The sequence below is a fragment of the Hyperolius riggenbachi genome, chromosome 3 (genome assembly GCF_040937935.1).
Source record: "Hyperolius riggenbachi isolate aHypRig1 chromosome 3, aHypRig1.pri, whole genome shotgun sequence".
Lineage (NCBI taxonomy): Eukaryota > Metazoa > Chordata > Amphibia > Anura > Hyperoliidae > Hyperolius > Hyperolius riggenbachi.
In genome coordinates, this window is record NC_090648.1 from 497268388 (window position 1) to 497293779 (window position 25392).

Sequence of the window (25392 nt, forward strand, 5' to 3'; positions counted from 1 at the left end):
CCTGGGGGGCAGCTACCTATCTAACCTATCCTGGGGGGCACCTACCTAATCTAACCTACGCTGGGGGGCAGCTACCTATCTAACCTATCCTGGGGGGCACCTACCTAATCTAACCTACGCTGGGGGGCAGCTACCTATCTAACCTATCCTGGGGGGCACCTACCTAATCTAACCTACGCTGGGGGGCAGCTACCTATCTAACCTATCCTGGGGGGCAGCTACCTATCTAACCTATCCTGGGGGGCACCTACCTAATCTAACCTACGCTGGGGGGCAGCTACCTATCTAACCTATCCTGGGGGGCACCTACCTAATCTAACCTACGCTGGGGGGCAGCTACCTAATCTAACCTACACTGGGGTGCAGCTACCTATCTAACCTATACTGGGGGGCACCTACCTAATCTAACCTACACTGGGGGGCAGCTACCTATCTAACCAACACTGGGGGGCAGCTACCTATCCTGGGGGGCACCTACCTAATCTAACCTACGCTGGGGGGCAGCTACCTAATCTAACCTATACTGGGGGGCACTTACCTAATCTAACCTACACTGGGGGGCAACTACCTATCTAACCTATACTGGGGGGCACCTACCTAATCTAAACTACACTGGGGGGCAGCTACCTATCTAACCTACACTGGGGGGGCAGCTACCTATCTAACCTATACTGGGGGGCACCTACCTATCTAACGTATACTGAGGGGAACCTACCTATCTAACCTATACTGGGGGGCAGCTACCTATCTAACCTATACTGGGGGGGGCAGCTACTTATCTAACCTATACTGGGGGCACTTATCTAACCTGTATTGGGGGCACCTACCTACCTAGCTAGCCTATACAGGTGACAACTATACTGGCTACCTATATTGGAGACACCTACCTAAATGACTTATACTGGGGGCACCTACCTATCTAACCTATGCTGGGGGCAACTATTCTGGCTACCTATATTAGAGGCACCCACCTAGCTAACCTGTACTGGGGCACCTACCTATCTAACCTATACCGGGGGCGCCTGCCTATCTAACCTATACTGGGGGCAACTATACTGGCTACCTATACTGGAGGCACCTACCTGGCTAACCTATAGCGGGGGCAACTATACTGGCTCACCTATGCCTGGCTACCTATACTGGGGTACCTATTCTTGGCTTCCTATACTGGGGGACCTATACTAAGTGAAACTAGACCTGGCTAACCTATACTGCGGGCACCCATACCTTGCTCCGGGGGGGGGGGGGGGGGCGCAATTTTTACACCCTCGCCCTGGGTGCATTTTAGCCTAGAAACTGCACTGAACCTAATCACAGTAAACGGCACCATGAAAAAAGAGCTATACATGAGGATTCTCAATGACAACATCAGGCAGTCTGCAGAGAAACTTGGCCTTGGGCACCAGTGGACATTTTAGCATGACAACCAGGATACACAGCAAAAGTGGTGAAGAAATGGTTAGCAGACATTAACATTAATGTTTTGGAGTGGCCCAGCAAGAGTTCTGACTTAAATCCAATTGAGAATCTGTGGAGGGAGCTAAAGATCAGGGTGATGGCAAGAATATTCTCCAACCTAAACGATTTGGCGCTCATTGCTAAAGATGAATGGGCAAACATACCTGTGGAGACATACAAAAAGCTGGTCTGCAATTATAGGAAGCGTTTGTTTGCTGTAATAGCCAATAAAGGCTTTTCTATTGATTATTGAGAAGGGTATGAATAATTTTGGACTGGACACTTTTTGCTCAAATGTAAATAAAAGCTGAGAAATGTTTTTCTCCCCACAATGATGCCTCTTGTACATCGTCTTATTATCTTTTGGGAGACACCTATGCCATTTCCCATCAAAAAATTACTTGCTGGTTGAATAAAAGACACATCTGAGGACTTTTAAAATAAAGAAAAATCCACTTACCTGGGGGTCCCTCCAGCCCCTGCCAGCCATCCTGTGCCCACACCGCAGCTCCGCTCCACGCTGGTGGTCCAGGGTCCCCTCTGGTGCAAGATGCCGACTGCGCCTGCACGAGTGGTTCTCAGAGTCGTGCTGATGTCATCCGGACTGTGCTGCGCAGGAACAGTAGTTCTGCGCCTGTGCAGAACAGCCCAGATGACGTCAGTGCGACTCAGCGAGCTGCACAGTGGAATGCAGGAAGATGCGGACTTGGCGAGGTCGCCATCTGCATCGGAGGGGACTGGGAGCCAACGGAGCTGCGGCGAGAGCACAGGTCGGCTGGCGGGGCTGGAGGAGGCCGGAGGTAATTGGATTTCTTTTCTTTAAGTGCCTCGGACCTCCCCTTTAAGTCAAAATTTTCCAGCGGTATGAATAATTATGGGCAGCACTGTACCAGCCAGTTATGTGTTACACAGACAGAAGTTCAACATTATACCGCCCTCTGCTGGCCAATGCAATAACTGAGGCATGCCACGGACCACACCTGTGCTCTTCCTGTGCGTTTTCCGTACTGCTGATAATGCACTTGCAAGGGCATCCCATGGAAGATGAAAGAGGGGGGGGGGGGGAAGCTATCTCATCTGCTGTAGTGGGGCTGGTGGAAGAGAGGGAAGGATAAAGTATTGTGGTGGGAGGACAGAAAGGGTTAGAGGTGATTAGATGGTAATGGATGTCTGATGGTAATAATCACTACTGACGCTAGAAAGATCAGAAGGACTGGGAGGCAACTGCATATTCATCTTACTTCAGATTCCCTTGAGTTATGTGTAACGTATCTGTGTTAAAATAGCCGGTACTTAGACCATTCACATAGCGTGTTGCGGAAAAAGTACACTCCACGTTGCCTAGGTAATAGTCCGTTATCCTTTGTCCCATGTAAAGACTGTACATAGAATATCAGAAAATGTGGATTTGGTGAGGAGCACCCAGATGCTTGCATTACACTGGATATGTTTTGTGAAGTGTGGTCATGGTGTGTCCATGTACGAAGGTGTGTCCATGTACAAACTCCCTGTTCCTGTGTCTCACGTATGGACTTCCTGTTCCTGTGTCTCATGTTCAGACTTCCTGTTACATCATACGGACTTCCTGTTCCTGTATCTAAGTGTGCGCTTCGTCTGTGTTCTCTCTTGCAGCAGCTGCAGGTGGTCCCGCTCTTTGGAGACATGCAGATAGAGCTTGCCAGATACATTAAGACCAGTGCTCACTATGAAGAGAACAAGTCTAAGTGAGTGCATGCCGTAATGTCTCTTGGCTCTCGGTAGTGGGAATGAGTGGAACTCGATGAAACCTTCTGCAAACTCGGGAGGAAATTGTGAGCCGCAGCAGCGAGCAGCTTGTGGTCATAAAATACATTTATTTTTTTATACTGTTGTTTTATTGCCACAAGCCGCAGGCTGCTGCTGCCGCAGAACTGCGGGGCTGACGGCAAAAACTGGAGCAAAGAAAAGCAGAGTTTATACCCACAGCAACCAATCAGATCGCAGCTCTCTCCGTTTTCTAGCGTGGGTTAGGAAACAAAAAGCTTGCGTATGATTGGTTGCTGCGAGTAGCTGCATGTTTGATTTTCTTGGCTACACTTTTTGCTTTTGTTAAAGTATCCCTGAACTGGGGACAAAAAGAAATGACTTAAGCCCATGGTGGAGTAGATTACCTTTGTAGAAGTGTCCAGGAGCTGTTCATTGTCCTTTCCTCTCCTTAGGTAAGTGTCTGTTTTTGTTTTTTTATGTATTCTTCAGGTTTACTTAAAAGGAACACTATCAATAAAACAACTTTTTTTTAATACTTTATTAGGGTACACATTACCACTAGTGCTAGGGGCACTTTATTTATTCGCCCAGTTTTCTCTCACTCTCTCCCTGCTTAAAAATCATCCTTCATTCCTCACACAGCTCACAAAAATACTTCACTGTGTCACAGCATGCAGGAGACATGAGGAGGAGGCTGATCTGAGGAGGTAACGGGTAGCTAGATGAGCTGTAATATTGCTTTAATATAACTAGCAGCGAGATGTGGATACACTATTCCTGACTGACTGGCTTGTGATGTTACATTCCAGGCTCCATCTACTTCATAGGCTGCTATGAGAGGAAAGCCCCATACTCACGGGGGACGGCCGTCCCCGCAACCGCGTGGCACGCGCATGTTGCGGCGACAGTTCGCCCGTGTGTATGACGCGCGCGCCCCGAACCGTCGCCCGTCGGAGCTGTCGCCAGGCGATTGACATGTTCAATCGCCGGCTACAGCCGTCGCCGCAACCTCGCCGGAACTGTCGCTAGCCCCGCATGTGTATGCGGGCTAGCGACAGCTACCCACACACAGCACACGGAGCTTCCGGCGGGGGGGAGGAACCTCGGCGACAGCTTCCGCCGCATCGCTAATCCCTCTGCTGCCGTGTGTATGCAGAGGGACTTGGCGACGAGCTGTCGCCGAACTGTCTCCGAACTGTCGCGCACACGCTCCCGTGTGCAGCGACAGCTACAATTGTCCCCCCCCCCCCCCCCGTGAGTACTTAGCTGAAGAGAGACTGTTTACAAAGACATTATCAAGATCTTTATCAGTCAGTGCTCGTTCACACTGGAGGTGCTTTTGGGTTTTTTAAGAGCTGGCGATTTTTCTAAATCGTCCTGAAAGCCTTGTGCAATGATTCTATATGAGAAAGTTCACATCTCAGCGGCTTGTTTCCAGTCCACTCAGAGAAGCGCTGCACGAACCATTTTTGGGATGATTTTGCTACAATGGAAGGTATAGGAAAGACGCAAAACGCTCACAAAATCGCTTTGTGCAGCGATTGCGTTCGCGTTTTTAAGAATAAATACATTGTATTTATTCTTTTCCGGATCAAAGAGTTCACTTCCTGACTGACGTCCGTAAGTGAAAAAAAAAAGTAATCGCTCAGCAAAAATGCTTACAAAAACGCTTTTCGAAACCGCCCAACTCACAGAAATCGCAAGGAAGGGGAAAGAAGTGTAAAAACAACGCCCAACGCTAACGCGATCGGAACGCAATGTGAATGCGGCCTCAGAGAACAGAAGACAATGGAACACACATTGCTGGAATCTTTAACCCCTTACCACCATTCTTTCAGCAAAGTGATTATTAAACTATACACTGAGGAGTTGATAGCAACCCCCCTGTGCAGGGACATGGTCTAGCCCTTTAGGAGCCGGATACTTTTGTATATAAAACTGACTGATGATATTACAGCAGAGGGGCAGAGCTGTGTGAGGAAGGAAATTGCTCCTAGTACTTGTGCTAATGTGTGCCCTAACATACAGCACTTTAAGTATGATGAGATATCAGATTGTATACTAGTGATATTAAACGCGGGCATCTTGCCTTTTATCTTAGCTTCATTAGCTGAGACACCCCAAAAAATGAAAGGGACCCTAAAATAACAGACACCAGTCATATAAATCCGATATTAATGAGAACTTTACTGGTATAATGAAATATGAACATCCCTCTCAGATAAAAATGAGTAAAAAAAAAAATTAAAGTTCCTGACGAAGTGATCTAATAGACCACGTGTAACGCAGGGGAGAACTTATGATTTGTTGCATCGTTGCTCTTCCCGATTCCATGACCTCCGAGTGATGATCCGGTCCGGTAAGTTAATTGTTTATGTGGTTATCAGTGCACCCTCAGTTTATTATAGTCCATTGTCTCTCCGCTGGTGGATTGGTATCTAATACTGCAGGCTGTATAGTGTATAACGTGTAACTGTCGGGCATAAAATCAAAAATCAATTCTTTATTTTTATCTGGTAAACAAGTAATAAGGATGCTAATCAGGCAATCCAAAAGTTAAAATCTCTTTTACTTTTCTTGTTTATAAATGATCATTCCCCAGTTCCCCTGACTCTTATTTGGTACGTTGCCGCACAAAGGAAGTTGCAGGGCATGCTGGGTTGTCCTTTTTTGCTTCTGTGCATTAGTTAAGTCTGAGGGGAAATAAAGAACCAAAAAAATATAACCCAGCATGCCCTGCAACTTCCTTTGTGCGGCAACGCACTAAATAAGAGTCAGGTAAGCTGGGGAATGATCATTTATAAACAAGAAAAGTAATAGAGATTTTAACTTTTGGATTGCCTGATTAGCATCCTTATTACTTGTTTACCAGATAAAAATAAAGAATTGATTTTTGATTTTATGCCCGACAGTTACACTTTAAAGCAGAACTGTTGCGAAAATCTTAAAATGTAAAACACATACAAATAAGAAGTATGTTTCTTCCCGAGTAAAATGAGCCATAAATTACTTTTCTCCTATGTTGCCGTCACTTACAGTAGGTAGTATAAATGTGACATTACCGACAGGTTTTGGGCTAGTGTAGTCCATCTCTTCATGGGGTATTCTCAGCATGGCCTTTATTCTTTATAAAGACACTCCCTGAAAATGATTTATACAGAGATGCTGGCCAGCCTCCCTGCTCGCTATACACTTTTTTGGCATTTGGACGGAGCAACTGCCATTCACTAAGTTTCAAAAATAACGGAAACCCTGAAAACCCCCATGAGAAGATGGGCTAGTCCAAAATGTGTCGGTAATGTCCGATTTCTACTACTTACTGTAAGTGACAGCAACATAGGAGAAAAGTAATTTATGGCTCATTTTACTCTGGAAGAAACATACTTCTTATTTGTAGGTGCTTACATGTATTTAAAATTTTAAGATTTTTGTGACAGAGGTCCTTTAACCTATTTTAGTTCCTGGACGTAGAAACTACGTCCAGGAACCATGCGCGCTACCACGCGCTCCCGCGGCCGATCGCGCGCTCCCGGCCCGCGGTTCGTTAGCCAGGCAATCAGTGAATCGGGCTATGGTGCCCGATCACTGATTTCTCTCCCCTGCTGAAAAAGCGACAGCTTCTCTCGGAAGCTGCGCTTTTTCTGGCTGTTGCCTCCCCCATTCGTCTCTCTAAGCGTATGTTACGCTTAGAGTGACGTCCTGTAAACAAACTCATGGCCACCATCTTGTGGCCAAAAAGTAAAACTACAACTAAAAGTAAAAAAAATAAAACTCAATACACATTTACATTATAAACCTACTGCTTACATCCCACCCTCCCAAAAATACCCAAATAAAATGTTTATTATAAAAAAAAACATTACAATACAAAAAAAAACAAACATGTAAATATTTACCTAAGGGTCTAAACTTTTTAAATATCAATGTACAGATGAAATATTTCTATATATTTTTTATTTTAAAGAGGAGCTGTTAGGTATAGGGTCTCAGAGAAAATAAACACATATATCAGTAGCTAAAGATTGGCTGTACTTACATTACATATGCATTTCACTGTCCACGTTTGGATTTCACAGAATTTGTATATAGTATATGCAGAGATAGATGCTCCTGACAGCTCATGGCAGGCTCCAGGTTTGTAAAGCCAAATGTGTCTTCATGTCCTGCCTGCTTCTGATCACAGATACACTCTTTCTTGAACAACACGGTGTGCAGTGAATATTAATGAGCCATGTGGCTAGGAACAATAGCTGACTCCTGCAGTGTAGTCTGCCCGGAGATTTATCAGTGCTGTGGCTGGACTGATTACACAAGCTGCTGTACCGTCTCATTAGCAGCCGAGGGGAGGGCCCCAGAATGCTTTGCAGTTTAGCTGCGGCTTGCGTCTTTATAGGTCTATAACAGAGGTTAAGATAAGCACACATCAAAGGTAACTGAAATGTTTATCTTCACTAATGGCTTTTGAGCTTCCTTCTAAACTGTTTAACACAGGAGAATAGAGGTTTAAATTAGCTTCTGCAGCCTGACAGTTACTCTTTAAACTTGTAAATAGTGATAGATGCAAAACGGAAAAAATGCACCTTTATTTCCAAATAAAATATTGTCGCCATACATTGTGATAGGGACATAATTTTAACGGTGTAATAACCGGGACATATGGGCAAATCCAATACGTGAGTTTTAATTATGGAGGCATGTATTATTTTAAAACTATAATGGTTGAAAACTGAGACATAATGATTTTTTTTCCCGTTTTTTTCTTATTCTTCCTGTTAAAATGCATTTACAGTAAAGTGGCTCTTAGCAAAATGTACCCCCCAAAGAAAGCCTAATTGGTGGCGGAAAATACAAGATATAGATCAGTTCATTGTGATAAATAGTGATAAAGTTATAGGCTAATCAATGGGAGGTGAACATTGCTCAAGTGAAAACGACGGAACGCGAATGGGTTAAGCGTGTAACTACGTCCCAAGCTAAATTAAACTAGACCGTATCTAGAGAGAATCTAGTGTGTGTACAGGAGACCCCCGACATCACCTAAAAATCTGGCATGTCGGATCTTTAACAATGGCCAACGCCCAAAGCGAACCATGAGCCCACTGTTACCCCGCCCACCAGAAGCTACTCCGTCATTTGCCACACGTCTTCCCTCCCTTCTCCATTGCAACAGAACAATAGTTCTATATAGGCTCCGCCCCAAACTAGGTGCGCAGGGTGCTTACACAGATTCGATTTTTGATTGGACAATTGTACCACCTCCATGCAGTGTGAGGGCAACAGATTTTCAATACTGTGAGCAGATTGTGTAGGTAAATTTCATACTACATGGAGGTGGTAAAATTGTCCAGTTATTGGTCAATCAAAACAGACTGCTCACCCTCAGCCAGTCAGCTGTCCTTCCATTCCTTCTCAGTCAGAACAGCAGTGCCACTTCCTTTTGCTGCGCAAGTCAAATGAAACACTGCTGCTCTCCTCCTCATTCACTGTCAGACTCAGACTCCACACACACAACAAGCTGCTTTTCCCCGATGATTACCTCTTTACCTCGCTCTCCTCTCACTTCTCCTCCTACTCTGACTGCATGCTGTTAGTGTAAACACAGTATAAACATGCTGTCCCTGTAATATCTGCGCCTGATGCAAATGTTTCACCTTGCTTCATGAGAGAACCGGCCCTGATGAGCGGCTCCGCCTTCTTACACAGGCGCGTCTGGACTCGCGCAAGCACATCAGCTGTGCTCGCGCATGAAAAGCACAGTCACGACTAGCAATCCAACAATCTCATGTCAGATTTCTTTTGGGAGTCCAGGAGAGGCAACGGTGGTCCGGAGGAAAGTGGGGAAGACAACTGAAGTGAGTGTGTAATGGAGGCTGCATATTTATTTCCTGTTAGACAAAATACCAGTTGCCTGGCAGCCCAGCTGGTCTATTTGGCTGTAGTAGTGTCTGAATCACACCAGAAACCAGCATACAGATAATCTTGTCAAATCTGACAATAATGTCAGACACACCTGATCTGCTGCATGCTTGTTCAGGGTCTATGGCTAAAAGTAACAGAGGTAGAGGATTAGCAGGATAGCCAGGCAACTGGTATTGCGTAAAGGGGCCCATACACCGAACAATTTTCCCGCCGAAATACAGCAGATTCGAACACTGTGATCGAATCTGCTGTGAAATCGTTGCGCAAACGTTTGATTTCCGTCTGACATCAATTGTTCCCGTCGAGCCGTCCGTGCGGAAGATTTTGCTCGATCGCCAGCGGGTCGGGAGTGCGTCGATAGCAGCGTTCGAATGCCCGACGACCGACGCAATACAGCGGGTATACATTACCTGCTCCGGCCGGCGTGTGTCCCCGCTCTCTCCGCTGTCTTCATCTCCGTGCTTGGCTCCTCCAGCTTCACTGAACTTCCTGTTCCGGCAGGAAGTTTAAACAGCGGAGCGCCCTCTACTGTTTAAACTTTCCCGGCAGGAAGTTCAGTGAAGCTGGAGGAGCCAAGCACGGAGATGAAGACAGCAGAGACCGGGGGAGTCGCGCCAGCGGAGCAGGTAATGTATGCGGGGGAAGGGCGCAGTGGCAGCTTCACAGATTGTGATCGGGTTCAGGCTGAAATTGATTCACAATCTGTTTGCAGGAAAGGCAGCCAATAGATCCCTCTCTGATCAGATTCGATCAGAGAGGGATCTATCTGTTGGTCCAATCTGATGGCAAATCGACCAGTGTATGGCCACCTTAAAAGGAAATAAATATGGCAGCCTCCATATACCTCTCACTTCAGTTGTCCATTACATTTTTATTTAGGGGGGTTTACCGGTTTCAATTTCAGATTTTAGTATTGTAATAAGGATGCAATTAATTCATGATTTAGATCACTAGCGCCAGTTTGTTTCAGTTTTTCTATATTTTTATTTGGCTTCAAATTCAAAGTTCCCTATTTTTAGCAAAGTGTATACCCTTATTATTGAGATCTGCACACAAGGCTACAGTATATTTTTAATGAAGGGCATTAGTGGGTAGTACATGGAGATTTCTGAATCAGGACTCTTAAGCTACACACTCACTTGCTAGAATTGTCGTCCGTCAAGCATCGAGAAACGATCCCTCGAGCGACAATTCGCAGAATGATGCTATACAGACACATCCCTAGCTTTGAGGCTAGTAATGTGTTCTGTTGCTATGGAGAGGGTCAGAGGGATGACAATCGGACAGCAGAGCGGCTTCAATCGGTCGGCGGTGCTTGTAAAAAGCATTGTGAACGGTCGTACTTGGGCATCGGGGGTCTAGAAGACTCCAACAGGATGGATCTTTAACGATGCCAGAGCAATATCGATCAGTGACCGCTGTATACACACAACAATCGTCGCTGAAACGGTTGTTATCGGACATTTCAGATGAGGGTTATAGCATGTGTGAACGTAGCTTTATTTTTGTATTAGGCAGCAGAAGGCCTTTTATTGGTTTGCAGTGTCCAGGTTTTATATTTGGAAACTTTGTACAGAGAGATCTCTCCGTGAGTCGTTCTGCTGTGTATCTGCCCGGCGCCTGATGATATTGTGTACTGTAGTGTTTACCTAACAAATGCTCCCAGACTATCTCCTCATACCCCTGTAAGTCCGATCCGCAGGCTTAAGCAGCTGTTTCCTGCCCAGGTGGACCTGCACACAGAGCAGCATCAGCCCCCAGTACAATATCTGCGAACAGATGGTGCAAATCCGAGATGACCACATTCGCTTCATCTCTGAGCTCGCCCGCTACAGCAACAGTGAGGTAAGGGGTTCTCTTCCCTTCCAGGAGGAAATCGTCATCGTATTCTGTATGTTTTTTGTTGGAGCTCTCCCATACAAGGGTTAGGGCCTGTACACACTGAAAATCGCAATCACAAACACATTGCGATTTAAAAATCACATAGGCAGCGATTTTAAAATTGCATGCTTGCGCTTTTGTGATGCGTTTGCGTTTTTGCTTGTGTTTCATGCATTTGTGTTTTTGTGATTGGCTAAAAGTCCTTTAACAGGAAGTTGCAAGGTCTTCTGGGATTCGACCCTGAAGATTGCATCACACATTGTACACAATTTTTGTAAAGCGTTTTTTTTGTAAAATGCTGCAACCACTGCGATTGCAATTTTCTAAAATCGCATCACACTTCTGTGTACAGCGCATCACAATTTTTGTTATATAGATTATTTAGTCAGCGTCTGTTCATTGTAAAATCTTCCTCTCCCTGATTTACATTCTGAAATTTATCACTGGTGGTAACATCTTTAGTTCTGCCAGGTGATCTGTACGGAATGTTCGTTACTGAGAGTTCTATGCACAGAGAGAGATGCTTCTGGCTTGGCAATTGAAAAAAGCCGTTCCAACAATGCAACAAGGTTCACAGACCGGAACCCCTGTGGGAGGGGTTTCATCACAATATTAGCCATACAGACTCCCCTGATGATCTATTCGAGAAAAGGTAAAGATTTATTCAGGGGGGATGGGAGGGGTGCAAGGGGGGGTTGGTATCAGTTACTGATTGGAATTAAGTTCAACCCTGGGTCAGAGTTCCTCTTTAAAGTGGATCTGAGCTCAGAACTTCCTCTCTGCTCTAAAAGATTAGGCAGAGTATGAAAACAAATCAGGGAAATAATTATTTGTTACAATGCACAGAAATCCCCCCAAAAGTCCTGAAAAATTACTGGATGAACTTTCAGGGAGCAAAGGAAGGGTTAAAGCACATGTAATTTCCTGTACAGCCAGCACTGCCAGTGAGGAGGCGCTGTGAGTCATGGCTACTTACTACACCCTTGTTATACTCAACTGCAGCTAAGTAAATAAACACAGCTTAGTGCAGCTGATTTTTACAGCATTTCTATGTGGAATGAACACTTTTCAGTCTGTTTGCAAGAACTCTGGCAGGGAAGCTTTGTAGTAGCTCTGCTGTCTGTGCTGATAGTGCTAGTTTTAATTTTACATAGATAATTCTGTTGAACATTATTTTCTGCGTATATGACTGCATTGCTGAGATCGGCATTATAGGCCTGTCCTCTCATCTCTGGTAGGTTGTGACTGGCTCTGGTCTGGACAGTCAGAAATCTGATGAGGAGTACCGGGAACTGTTTGACTTGGCCCTGAGGGGTCTGCAGCTTCTGTCCAAGTGGAGTGCCCACGTCATGGAGGTGGTAAGTGTCTGAGATCATCGTTCCACGCTTGTTTGTAGAGAGGTTTCCGGACAGGATTGCGGAAGACCCTTCCGGGTGCTGGGAACCACCCTGTGCACAGGGCCATTTCTAGACCAAATGGGCCAAAAATTAACACTGGACTCTTTGACACCCCCCTCCCCCCCACACATATAGCGATATTAGGTCCCCTGCTCCTCCCCAGATGGCAGCATTTGGTGACACTTTTGTGTCTGTCCCCCCCAGATAGCAGCATTGGGTGACATCTTTGTGTCTGTCCCCCCCCCCCCCCCAGATAGCAGCATTGGGTGACCCCTTTGTGTCTGTCCCCCCCCCCCCCCCTGAAAGCAGCATTGGGTGACCCCTTTGTGTCTGTCCCCCCCAGATGGCAGCATTTGTGCCCTCCACCCTGCAGGGAACAGTATTAGGTGGCCTAATTGTCTCCCCCACCCATATAGCAGCATTAGGTCATTCCTTTGTGTCCACCTATCCCCCAGATAGCAGCATTAGGCAACCCCTTTGTGTCCTGTCCCCCCTCAAAAGCAGTAATGGGTAGCTCCATTGCACCCCCTAGATGCCAGTATTAGGTGGCCCCATTGCCTGTCCTCCGTCCATCCGCCTATTAGCAGCATTCGGTGACCTCTTTGCTTCCTCCCAGATAGCAGCATTAGGGGGCCTTTTGTCGTCCATCCCCCCCCCCCCCCCCATGGCCCTTCTGCAGCATTGTGTGCCCTTTTGTCCCCCCCCCCCCAGGTAGAATTCGGTTGGCCTCTGGTGCCCAGTTTTCTTGCAGAGTGCTCGCAGTGTTGTGTCCTCACCTCTGCAGCAACTCATGCGATCGCTCTGAGATCTCTCCCACAATGCTGTATGCAGAGACTTGCAATGACTCGACATTCGCAATGCTGCAAGTGGGACCACCCCCATAGGGTTCCACTGGTGTAGCGTTTTGCTGCAAAATCATCCACAGTGGGTCCCAGAACTTAATGGTCCATTCACAGTAGGGATCGCAAAACGATAGCAAAAACGCTGGCTATTTGCGATGGGGATTTTTTCGTGTTTTTTGCACTTTTACTGGACAATTAGGCGATTTTTTTTTTGAGCGATCACGATTCGCTTTTTTAAACATTTCAATGGCGATTGAACTAAAATCGCAAAAAAGCGATGCATGTACCGCGTCTTTGTTTTTTCCACCAATTGTGAATTGCTGCCAATGCTGCAGTGAGATCACTGCATATACTTTTTAATTTCCCTAGCGCTTTTCAAAGCACTAGCGATCGCTGACGATTCCAAAATCTGTGGAAAATGTCTGCAAATCGCCCCATTGTGAATGGGCCCTAAAGGGTACCAGAGATGAATGAAAAGAAGAAATGTATACACATCTGGGGCTTCCCCCAGCCCCCTCCAGGCTGATCGGTCCCTCGCTGTCCTCCACTGCCGCCTGGGTCCTCTGCTATGGATCCGGGTAATTTGCGCGAGTCTAGGTGTAGTGCGCATGCGCGGCCTGGCCATGTGTGCACCCCAGGATCCAGGAGGCGGCCCAGGAGGGTGTCGAGGGACCAGTCAGCCTGAAGGGGGCTGGAGGAAGCCCCAGGTATGTATACTTTTTTATTTATTATTATTCTCTGGTACCCTTTAAAGAGGACCCCTCTCTGCTTGCTCTGACTTATTTGACAATATCGCTTGTAGCCTTTACTGCTTTGTCCTGTAGAGAACTAGCTCCACCGTCACTCATTGCACTCTCCCTGCTCTCTGCACAGTACTCCTGGAAGCTGGTTCACCCCACAGACAAGTTCTGCAATAAGGATTGCCCCGGCACAGCGGAGGAGTACGAGAGAGCCACGAGGTACAACTACACCAGCGAGGAGAAATTCGCCTTCGTGGAGGTAAGACTGCCGCCTCCCAACACACCGCCACTAGCGATGGCCAGGGAAAGGCTAATAATTATGTGTTGATGCACATTTCATGTAGGTTGGAAACTGACCAATCGAAAGCAAAGTCTGCTGCATTTTGATTGGTCCATTTCCATGCTGCATACGATTTGCCAGTTGTAAAACTTCATTTTTATTAATAAGGATGATCTGTAAAATGCCGACTTCTTTAGTGCTTCCAATGTAAAGATAAAAAGAGTGGCACTCACTGACGAGAGGGATAGGGTGCCCAAGCCTCAAAGGTTCCCCGCACTATGGGATCCAGCTGCAGCAAACAAGAAGGTAGATGAAGGCTGGCACTTCCAAAAGTAAGCTCTTTTATTGAAAGATTAAAAGCATGTGGCTATACGGCGACAGCCCGCTGTTTCAAGACTCAGCCCTTCTTCAAGCCGAAGTATCCACAAGTTAAAACATCATACATCACACTTATATAGTATAACACCCACCTGGCAACCAATCAATTCAAAATTCGTGCAGCCAATCATCTCCACCGGTATCCTGGCGGACCTGAGAGAGAACTGATGGTCTAACACTTCTTTAGTGCTGTGACCGTCATATGGGGCAAGCCTAATGCAGGAGTACAAGAAATAAAAGAGGAATATCTCAGGTATACACACTCAGGGCCAGTGCACACCAAAAAACGCTAGTGTAATCGCAAACGCTTAGCGCTTTTTGAAGTGATTTTCCTAGGCGATTCTAGGCATGTGCCGAGCGATTTTCTAAGCATGCCTATCGATTTTTGATGTAGTGTGTGTTATTTTTTGTTACAGTAGAGATGTAACTGAACAGCTTCTGTAACAAAAACGCTTGGAAAATTGCTCTGATCTAGCGCTTTCCAGAGCCATTTTCCACTTTCCTATACTTAACATTGAGGCTGAATCGCCTCAGAAATCAGCAGATGCAGGACCCGAGTTTACGTTTAGGAAAAAAGCTTATCGCTTTGGTGTGATCCATTGCATTCCTGTTTCAATAATTTTTTATTGGGAGTTTTCTTATGAACAATAATTATATACAATCAGGTAGAAATTATTATCAATAGTAACAAACATATATGTATCATATACAATATACAACATTGTACAACTGTAAGTTGCAGTATTATTTGTACAAACAAATTATAACAAATGTTTTTCTTTGGGTATTACACCTCTTAATATTAAACAACAATAATGTCTATCAAATATGCGTAATATGACTACCACGCGTAAAATGTTATCCATGCGTAAATGCGTATTTTTAAGTGTAGCTTTAGTAAATTTCCATCGCTTATATGTATGGTCTCCACGCGTAAACGCGGCATTCTATCATTTGTCACACCAGCGTATAAACATGGCGATAGGCGTACACAAGGCCATATACATAAAGAGACATACGCGTAAACATCCTGTCAAAATTTCAAAAGCACACAAGATGGTTTATGTTTGAACAAATCACAGATATCTATACAGAATAAACTAAATATATATATATATATATATATATATATATATATATATATATATATATATATATATATAATCTATCATAATTCCAGTTATAAAATTACCTGATATTTAATAACCCGTTTTGCTATAATGGTCAGATATTCATTACCTAAAATCAATTCTACCTATATATTATTATTGCTAAAATAGATCCATTGCATTCTAATGCATTAGCCAATCGCTTTTCAAAGCGATGGCTTTTTTAAAAGTGCTCAGAAGCGCTCTTGGTGTGCACCAGCCCTTAGGTGTGATACGTGTGATTTATTACATTGGCTTAAAGAGACACTGAAGCGAAAAAAAAATGATGATATTATGATTTGTATGTGTAGTACAGCTAAGAAATAAAACATTAAGATCAGATACATCAGTCTAATTGTTTCCAGTACAGGAAGAGTTAAGAAACTCCAGTTGTTATCTCTATGCAAAAAAGCAATTAAGCTCTGCGACTTTCAAAGTCGTGGAGAGGGCTGTTATCTGACTTTTATTATCTCAACTGTTCCTGGACTATTTACTTTTCCTCTACCAGAGGAGAGGTCATTAGTTCACAGACTGCTCTGAAAGAATCATTTTGAATGCTGAGTGTTGTGTAATCTGCACATATTATAGAATGATGCAATGTTAGAAAAAACACTATATACCTGAAAATAAAAATATGAGAATATTTTCTTTGCTGCTAAACTTCTAGTAATTATTCATAGTACACAACCAATTCATTATATCATATTTTTTTTTCGCTTCAGTGTCTCTTTAAAGGATACCTTAGTCCTAATTCAAATCTAAAAATGACGCCCTCTGTGTGTGGGGGAGGTGCGCATAGCCGTACTTCACCTCCCGTGGCCCAGCGTCTGCTTCCGTTTGCCAGCTATTCTTCCCGTTGTCCTGATCAGAGCGGTCAGTGCCCTTCGCCCTGGACATACTGTGCCGCGCATGGGTCCCCAGCGAGAGCAGTCAGAAGCCGCCCAAGAGGACATACTGCGCATGCGCAGCGCAGTATGTCCGGAGCAAAGGGCCCTGACCACTCCGACCAGGACCATGACAGCGGGAGGAATAGCGGGCAAACGGAGTCAGACGCCGGGCCACGGGAGGTGCAGTAAGCCTATGCGCAACTCCCCCCCCCCCCCTCCCCCACAAACACACACGGCATCATGTGTTAATTTTAAATAGAACTAAGGTACCCTTACAAGCATTACTGCATGTGGTGAAGCAGAAAGCAACTGATTTTACAGAACATTGTGAAATGCCAATTCACCAAGTCTGTTACTGCATGGCAAGCTGAATTTATTGACTAGCGAGGTAAATACCACAACAACGTGTTCAGTAAGCCTGCACCTAGTCAGTAAGGTGTCCTTGGGCAAGACTCCCTAACACAACTACTGCCTACTGAGTGCGCCCCTAGTGGCTGCAGCGGGGTCGGATTTGTACTTTTTACCTCCCAAGGCCACTGTCACAGTGTCACCAGCCGCCCCCCTTCAGTATAAGTAACAAGATGACCCCTTTCCTCTAGAATAGGTAGCTAGATTACTCCCATAATCCCTCCTTTTCCCACTTCCCCCTTTCAGTATAGGTAGCCAGCTGCCTTCACACCGCAGCAGCCATCTGTGTCACTCATTTCTCCACTCATCTCCAGTGCAGAAGCTTCCTCTTCCCCTCCGTCTCCAATGCTGCCCAAGTCCATAGCCGCCCGCCACAATGCCAACGTGCAGAGAGAGCAAGGTGGCTGCTGCTGCACAGGTGGCTAGCAGCAGAGTACCGCAGTCAGGCCTTGCATTGCAGCATTTGCAAGCTTGCACCAGTTTAGCCTGCTGCTTTGGTGCCCTTCCTCCTGTGTAAGGCCACCTAGGCCATGGCCTAGGTGGCCTTGCCCTAAATCCGGCCCTGGGCTGCAGCTCAAATGCTTTGAGTCCAGCGGGTGAAAAGCCCAATATAATTATTATTTGTCTTGTCAATAAATGTGAATTCACAAAGATTAGAGCCTGCGGTAAAACCAGTGAGCTGTTGGGTGTCTCCAGCCTGGAAGTGTGGGTAACTAACAAACAGCCATTCGGGAGGTTATAGAAGGGAGAGAAAGGGCCGGGGGCACAGTAAAGCGATTTTGGGTGCGTTTTTGAAGCTCTGAGGAGCAATTTTACTCTTTATGTTATGTTCACTACAGGTCCTCTTCCATTTGATAAATTCATGTTACTTGTGTTGCTATGTTTAGGTGATTGCCATGGTGAAAGGCTTGCAGGTGCTGATGGGACGCATGGAGAGCGTGTTCAACCAAGCCATCCGCAACACCATCTACGCCGCCCTGCAGGACTTTGCGCAGAGCACCTTGCGGGAGCCGCTCCGTCAAGCCGTGCGCAAGAAGAAGAACGTTCTGATCAGGTGGGTGGCGGGAAGCAATGCGCTGCTGTTCTGGTTTCGCTTCTGTTTGAGGCTAGGAACACACTAAGCAGTGCGTGAAAGGTCGCGTTTTGCTGCATGTGCATTTGAGCTTTCAGTTTTTCCCATATATGCATTTTTCTTGCGTTTTACATGCATTTTAATGTGTTTGCGGTTCACCTTTGCAAAATGCATATGCGTTTTGTATGCTTTTTGCATGCATTTTTTTCAGTGCGTTTTATAAAAATCATTAAGAACTCAACAGGAAGTGAAAATACATCATCAAACTTTAAAACATTTACAAAACACACTAAAACCCATAACTTCTGTGTCGCCATTGACTTTCATTATTTTTTAAAGCATTCATAAAAGAATATGCAACAAAACCAGCGTTTTTAAAAATGCACATTGCTGAATGCAAAAATATGCGTTTTTTTCATGCGGCCCATTGACTTGTATTAGGTGCGTTTTCTGCTCCATTTTCCTCAATGCTAGTGCTTCTGCCTAGTGTGTACCCAGCCTGCATCTTTTACCCAAGAGAAAAGTCAGCATTGGTGCGAGTAAAGGTGGTTACCCACATCAGATAAGTCTTTGGAAAATGAAAGATCACAGACCAATGTTACCCCCTTCCATGTAGTATGAGAGCCATACTCTACACAGTCTTTTCTATGGAGCTGAACTCCCCATCAGATACAAATCTTTGCAAGATGCTGCACACAAAGATGCTGTACACATTCAAAAGATCATTATCTGCAAAAGATCTGTTCCTGCAAAATGCATTCATAGTCTATATCTGCAGATGGGAGGAAGGTGGCAGACTTTTCCTTTTGTGTCCACCAAGATTTATTTGTGTAAGTGTAAGATCACATGGGCAATATTGTATCTTTTATTGCATTTATTTAGCTATAGAAGTCATGGCCCCCCCATAGCAAATCTCTAAAATAGTAAAATAGGGCCCCTACAAAATAGTAAATTGCTCTCTGCAAGCAGGGAGGTTTCCTACCTCTCTAAAAGAAGGAATCATCAAACCCCTTCTTAAAAAACCTTCCATGGATCCAGATGCTATGAGCAGCTACAGACCTGTCTCCAACCTCCCCTTCTTAGGTAAAGTTATTGAAAAGGCTGTCTATCTGCAACTTGAAACCAGGCTGTCAGTAAACAACATCATGGACCCTCTACAATCTGGCTTTAAGAAACACCACAGCTGTGAAACAGCCCTCATCCAAGTCTGCAACGATCTGCTCATGGCAAGGGACAGAGGGGAATGCTCCATCCTAATCCTGTTGGATCTCTCAGCGGCTTTTGATACAGTTGACCATGAAATCCTGCTTAACAGACTGCAGGAGTACTGTGGCATCAGTGGATCAGTCCTCCAGTGGTTCAGATCATTCCTGACTGACAGAACACAGAGAGTATCCCTAGGACCTATAATGTCCAAACCTGCACCTCTACAATTCGGAGTGCCACAAGGATCAATCCTATCCCCTCTGCTGTTTGCAATCTACATGTTGCCACTCGGTACACTTATCCAACGACATGGCCTGACGTACCACTGCTACGCCGATGACACACAGCTATACCTGTCCTTCAAACCTGGTGGAACAGACCCTACCCCAAAAATAAACTCTTGCTTAGCTGAGCTACAGGCATGGATGAATAACTGGTTGAAACTGAATGCAGACAAAACTGAGGTCCTGTTTGTCCAAAGCCAGTGCTCGCCATCAAAACAGCTCTATCCTAAAGCAACACCAATCAGGATTGGGAATTCAGACATAAACAGCTCCAACCTTGTGCGCAGCCTTGGCGTACTAATCGATGGGGAATTGAGTTTCAGAAACCAAATTTCATCTGTAGTTAAATCTTCCTTCTTTCATCTGAAGAACATTGCAAAGATTAAACATCTGATTCCCCCAGAGGATCTTCCAACCCTAGTCCACGCCTTCATCACATCAAGGCTGGACTACTGCAATGCCCTTTATGCTGGCCTCCCCAAAAAGGACCTGCGTCGCCTGCAATTAGTGCAGAATGCTGCTGCCAGATTGCTAACAAACCAGCCTCGCCACTGTCACATTACACCGATCCTTCGCTCACTGCACTGGCTACCAGTAAAATGGAGAATACTCTTCAAGATTGGACTGCTGACATTCAAATCCCTGCACAATCTGGGCCCTGCATACATGAAGGACTTGCTGAAGCTGCACCACACCTCTCACAACCTCAGATCAGCAGGTTCTATAAACTTGGTCACTCCCAGAGTGCACCTCAAAAAATCTGGAGACAGAGCCTTCTGTCATGCTGCCCCTACTCTTTGGAACTCCCTGCCACACCCAGTAAAGACAGCACCATCCCTGGAGCTATTCAAATCCAGACTGAAAAGCCACCTGTTTAGCCTGGCATTTCCAGATTTATAAAACTCTTCCTCTGTACCACGATGGTCGGAGCCATGCTTATGCGCTTTGAGTCCCACGGGAGAAAAGCGCTTTACAAATGTTATTTGTTGTTGTTGTTACCCACTGCATATCCTCGGCTTACACTCGAGTCAATCATTATTGTCTGTTGTGGGGGTTTTTTTTGTTTTGTTTTTAAGAAAAAGTTTGGGGGGGGGGGGGTTGGCTTATACTTGAGTATAAACGGTATGTCACCCTCCATATTTCTCTCACCTTGGGTTCCCTTTATATACCTCTCTATTTAGACAGGCAATCTCAGCACAGAAGTGATAAATAATTAACGTATGTAAAGGATTGACTTACCCTGTATGCGTTTCCTCAGTGTCCTACAGGCAATCCGCAAGACGGTCTGCGATTGGGAAGCAGGCCGGGAGCCCCCCAATGACCCCTGTCTGAGAGGCGAGAAGGACCCCAAGGGCGGATTTGACATTAAAGTTCCTCGTAGGGCGGTCGGACCCTCCAGCACTCAAGTCAGTATCAGTTATCGTATTACTCCTTTTTTTTAATATATGTCTATGTATTCCTTTTTAAGACACTCATGTAGTATATTACTGGACCTTCTGCTGTCTGGGCTGGTGCACACCAGAGCGGTTCTGGAGCGTTTTTAAATCGCTTGCGGGGGGAAACCGCTTGGCTAATGAAAGTGAATGGGATGGTGCACACCAGAGCGGCTCGTTTTTTCCACAAACGCAAACTCGGAGGCTGCAGCATTTTTTAGATTTCTAAGGTGTTTCTGCCTCAATGTAAAGTGTAGGAAAGTGGAAAACTGCTCTGAGAAACGCTAGATCAGAGCGGTTTTCTAGGCGTTTTTGTTACAGAAGCTGTTCAGTAACAGCTTTACTGTAACAATATAGGAAATCTGCTACACAAAAACGCTCCAAAAACCGCTAGGCATGTTTAGAAAACTTTTCTAAACATGCCTAGAATCGCTCTGAAAATCTGCTTCAAAAACCTCTAGCGTTTTTGGTGTGCACTGGGCCTTTTCTGTTGATATTTGTCCCACTGTTTTTTTTCGGACTCCTGCTGTTGTGGTAGCCCTGGAATCTGGATGCTGTAGAAGGCAAAGGTCCAGGGCTTTGGCGAACACCCAATCAGAAAGAACGTTGCTTTCTATGCTGGCATAGTCAAAATAAAATATTGTAAATAAATACACGTGTTCTCATCAGCACGGTGTGACATTCTTTCAGTCGTAAAGGGCTTAACCTTTTGTTGTCTTGAAGCTGATTTTTAAACTTTAAAGAGAATCTGTATTGTTAAAATCACACAAAAGTAAACATACTAGTGCGTTAGGGGACATCTCCTATTCCCCTCTGTCACAATTTCGCCGCTCCCCGCCGCATTAAAAGTGGTTAAAAACTGTTTTAAAAAGTTTGTTTATAAACAAACAAAATGGCCACCAAAACAGGAAGTAGGTTGATGTACAGTATGTCCACACATAGAAAATACATCCATACACAAGCAGGCTGTATACAGCCTTCCTTTTGAATCTCAAGAGATCATTTGTGTGTTTCTTTCCCCCTGCATCTCTCATGCACTGAAGTTTCAGGCTGCTCTTTTCTTCCTGCAAACAGCTTTGCCCTTGTCTGTAATTCCTCACTATGTGAAAGCCCAGCCAGCTCAGAGGACTAATTATCCAGCTTGTAAAAGATAAGAGAGAAGAGAGAAGCTGCTCTAATCTAAATAACACACAGGCAGTGTGCATAGAGGGGCCTGGAAGGCGGAGTTCATAGCAGAACCACAGCACCGAAGAACTTGGCAGCCTTCCAGACACAGGCTGACAAGTCTGACAAGAGATAGATAAGTTGATTTATTACAGAGACTGTGATAGTACAAAGTGCTGCAGTAAGCCAGAACACATTAGAATAGCTTTTGGAACTTGTAGGATGATAAAAAACAGGATGCAATTTTTGTTACGGAGTCTCTTTAAAAGGTGCCCATCGACAGTACAATTTGATTGTACAATCTTATCACATCTATGTAGTATAAGGAACTACTTCAAATGCACGAGGGTGGACCACTACAGTGAAAAACAGTAAGCAGTTAAAGTCTGACAGAACCGACAGGTTTTGGACTAGTCCATCTCCTCATGGGGGATTCTCAGGGTTTTCAAAAACATTCTTTAAATGGCAGTTGCTCAGTCATCTGCCGAAATAGTGTGCAAGTGAGTAGGCCTGGCATTTTACTATTTTGGCAGTTAGACTAAGGCCTGGTTCACACATAAATATGTGAATTTCCGGTCTAGTACTGTCCTGTCAGTTTTGCATCTGTTTTCTATCAGTTTTACGGACCAGAAAGGTACACTTTTTATGTGTGAACACAGCCTTAGCACCCGCCCTTCAGGAAATGCTTTTGAAATCAAAGAACACCCTGAGAACCCCCCTGAGGAAATGGACTAGTCCAAAACCTGTCGGTTCTGTTAGTGGTCCTTTAAGAAAGAAACAACCATTTGCTGTTATCTGCCATGAAAGGTATACTTCCTGTTTAATGTAACTTGTATCTGTCCGACTGTCAGGCTATCCTCTTCTCTCCCTGCACTGCTTGTCACATGGCTACAGAACGTTGGTAACGGTTTGTTCAGCAGCATTAATGTGAACCCCCCCCCCCCCCCAAATCCCTCCAACCCATAGGTGAGGGGGAGGTGATGCTACTACAACAAATGGACTGGAAACCTTGTAAAAAGATATGGTAAATGCTTAAATAAAGAAAGTGATTGTGAAGAAATAATCAGAAGATACAGAGTGTCTTTGATAAAATGTTTCCTGAAAGAACCATTATCGCGAAAAAAAAAGTAAGCAGTTAAAATCTGACAGAACCGACAGGTTTTGGGCCAGTCCATTTCCTTATGGGGGATTCTTAGGGTTTTCATTCTTTTTAACAGCATTACCTGAACAGCAGTTTAACTGCCAAAATAATAATACACCAGCCAGCCATCCTAATCACTTGCACACTATTTTGTCAGTTAGACTAAGCAACGGCCGTTCAAGAAATGCTGTTAAAAACAAAGAAAACCCTGAGAATCCACCATGAGGAAATGGACTGGCCCAAAACCTGTCGGTTCTGTCAGATTTTAACTGCCTACTTTTTTCGTGACAGTGGTCCTTTTAATTGATTAATTGTAAACGACTGTTACTTTCCTTGTAGTTTCTCTCACTTTATCCCGCCTGAGTTATCTGTCGCTTCTGCCTCTTTCCAGCTGTACATGGTGCGCACAATGCTGGAGTCATTAATCGCCGACAAAAGTGGTTCCAAGAAGACTCTGCGCAGCAGTCTGGACGGGCCCATCGTACAGGCCATAGAGGAGTTCCACAAACACTCCTTCTTCTTCACCCATCTGCTCAACTTCAGTGGTGGGTAACGGGCGCAAAAGGGCCTCTGTCGCGGAAAAAATATACTATTGGAAATGCATACACTTGTTTATAAGAAGTATATCTCTGAAGTATGGGCCAAATGGCTTGATCTGCAGTGTTTGAGGCTGTGCTCCCATCTGTAGCCAGGCAACGTGCAGCCAGCAGGCGGGGACAGTGTAGTGTCCGATCTGATAGTGTGCTGTGGCCCGCCTGGGGCAGATGCGTTACCCCCATAGGCTATTTTGGGGGCACATCCGTCTGTCTGGGATTATCAGGGACGGCCCAGTTTCCGCGGTAACCGTTTCAAAACCTCCTTTATATAAAATAGGAGCCATTCACTGTCTATTTAGCGATGAGCTGAGAACGAACAAAAAAATGTCTATTCTCAGCTCAATTGGGAACACAGCCCAAACCTCAACTAATAGAGGTAGTGTCATTTGTTTATATCGGAAACCTTCACTATGTATAACTATTAAACTGTCGTTTGCTTGGGGGTCGGGTTCTGTTCTGCGCCAATATTGTTGAGTTCTCCGTTTTACATTTGTATCGTTGCACCTGCCAAATGGTTGGGCGTTGTTGTAATTAATATGCAAAATCTCAATAAATGTTGCCTTTTAAAGGGATACTGTAGGGGGGTCAGGGGGAAAATGAGTTGAACTTACCCGGGGCTTCTCATGGTCCCCCGCAGACATCCTGCGCCCGCGCAGCCACTCACCGATGCTCCGGCCCCGCCTCCGGTTCACTTCTGGAATTTCAGACTTTAAAGTCAGAAAACCACTGCGCCTGCGTTGCCATGTCATTGATCCCGCTGATGTCATCAAGAGCGCACAGCGCAGGCCCAGTATGGTCTGTGTCTGCTCAGTACACTCCTGGTGACATCAGCGGGAGCGAGGACACGGGCGTGCAGGTTCATGGTTTTCTGACATTAAAGTCAGAAATTCCAGAAGTGAACCAGAGGCGGGGCCAGAGCATTGGTGAGTGGCTGCGCCAACACAGGATGTCTGCGGAGGACCATTAGAAGCCCCGGGTAACTTCAGCTCATTTTCCCCCGACCCCCCTACAGTATCCCTTTAAAAAACAGTATATTTCTCCCAGAGAAAAAAATGCACTATACATGACTTTTCTCCTATATTGCTGTCGCTTACAGTTGGCAGTACAGATCCGACAGGTTTTCGACTCTCCTCATCTTCACAGCATTAACTTTATTCTTAAAGGACACCTGAGGCTAAAATAAACGATTGTATCTCTCTTCCTTCCCCTAAAAATGACTTTATAAGATATTCCACAGTTTTATTTAGTGTTTAAATCTACTTTTTTAGTTTTAACTGTTTTATTGTATTTGGCTCAATGACACATTCATTGAAGTATGCCAGAGCTAAAATGTATGAACTATTGACCCCTTTTATCTCTTTCCTGCTCTCAGAAGCCATTTTCTGCTAGGAAAGTGTTTTATAGTTGGAATT

At 45.1% G+C, this 25392-nt stretch overlaps 1 protein-coding gene across 7 annotated transcripts in view; it reads left to right on the forward strand.

Annotated features, from left to right (window-relative positions):
• Positions 1–25392, forward strand: part of CYFIP2 (cytoplasmic FMR1 interacting protein 2) — a 133004-nt gene that overhangs the window by 64159 nt on the left and 43453 nt on the right. For all 7 annotated transcript variants that reach the window (XM_068278276.1, XM_068278281.1, XM_068278277.1 and 4 more), the window contains 7 exons: positions 3091–3182; positions 10851–10968; positions 12243–12362; positions 14117–14242; positions 17972–18138; positions 20905–21052; positions 23776–23929. In XM_068278276.1, coding sequence (XP_068134377.1) covers positions 3091–3182; positions 10851–10968; positions 12243–12362; positions 14117–14242; positions 17972–18138; positions 20905–21052; positions 23776–23929 — 925 coding nt within the window. The remainder of the gene's footprint in view (positions 1–3090; positions 3183–10850; positions 10969–12242; positions 12363–14116; positions 14243–17971; positions 18139–20904; positions 21053–23775; positions 23930–25392) is intronic.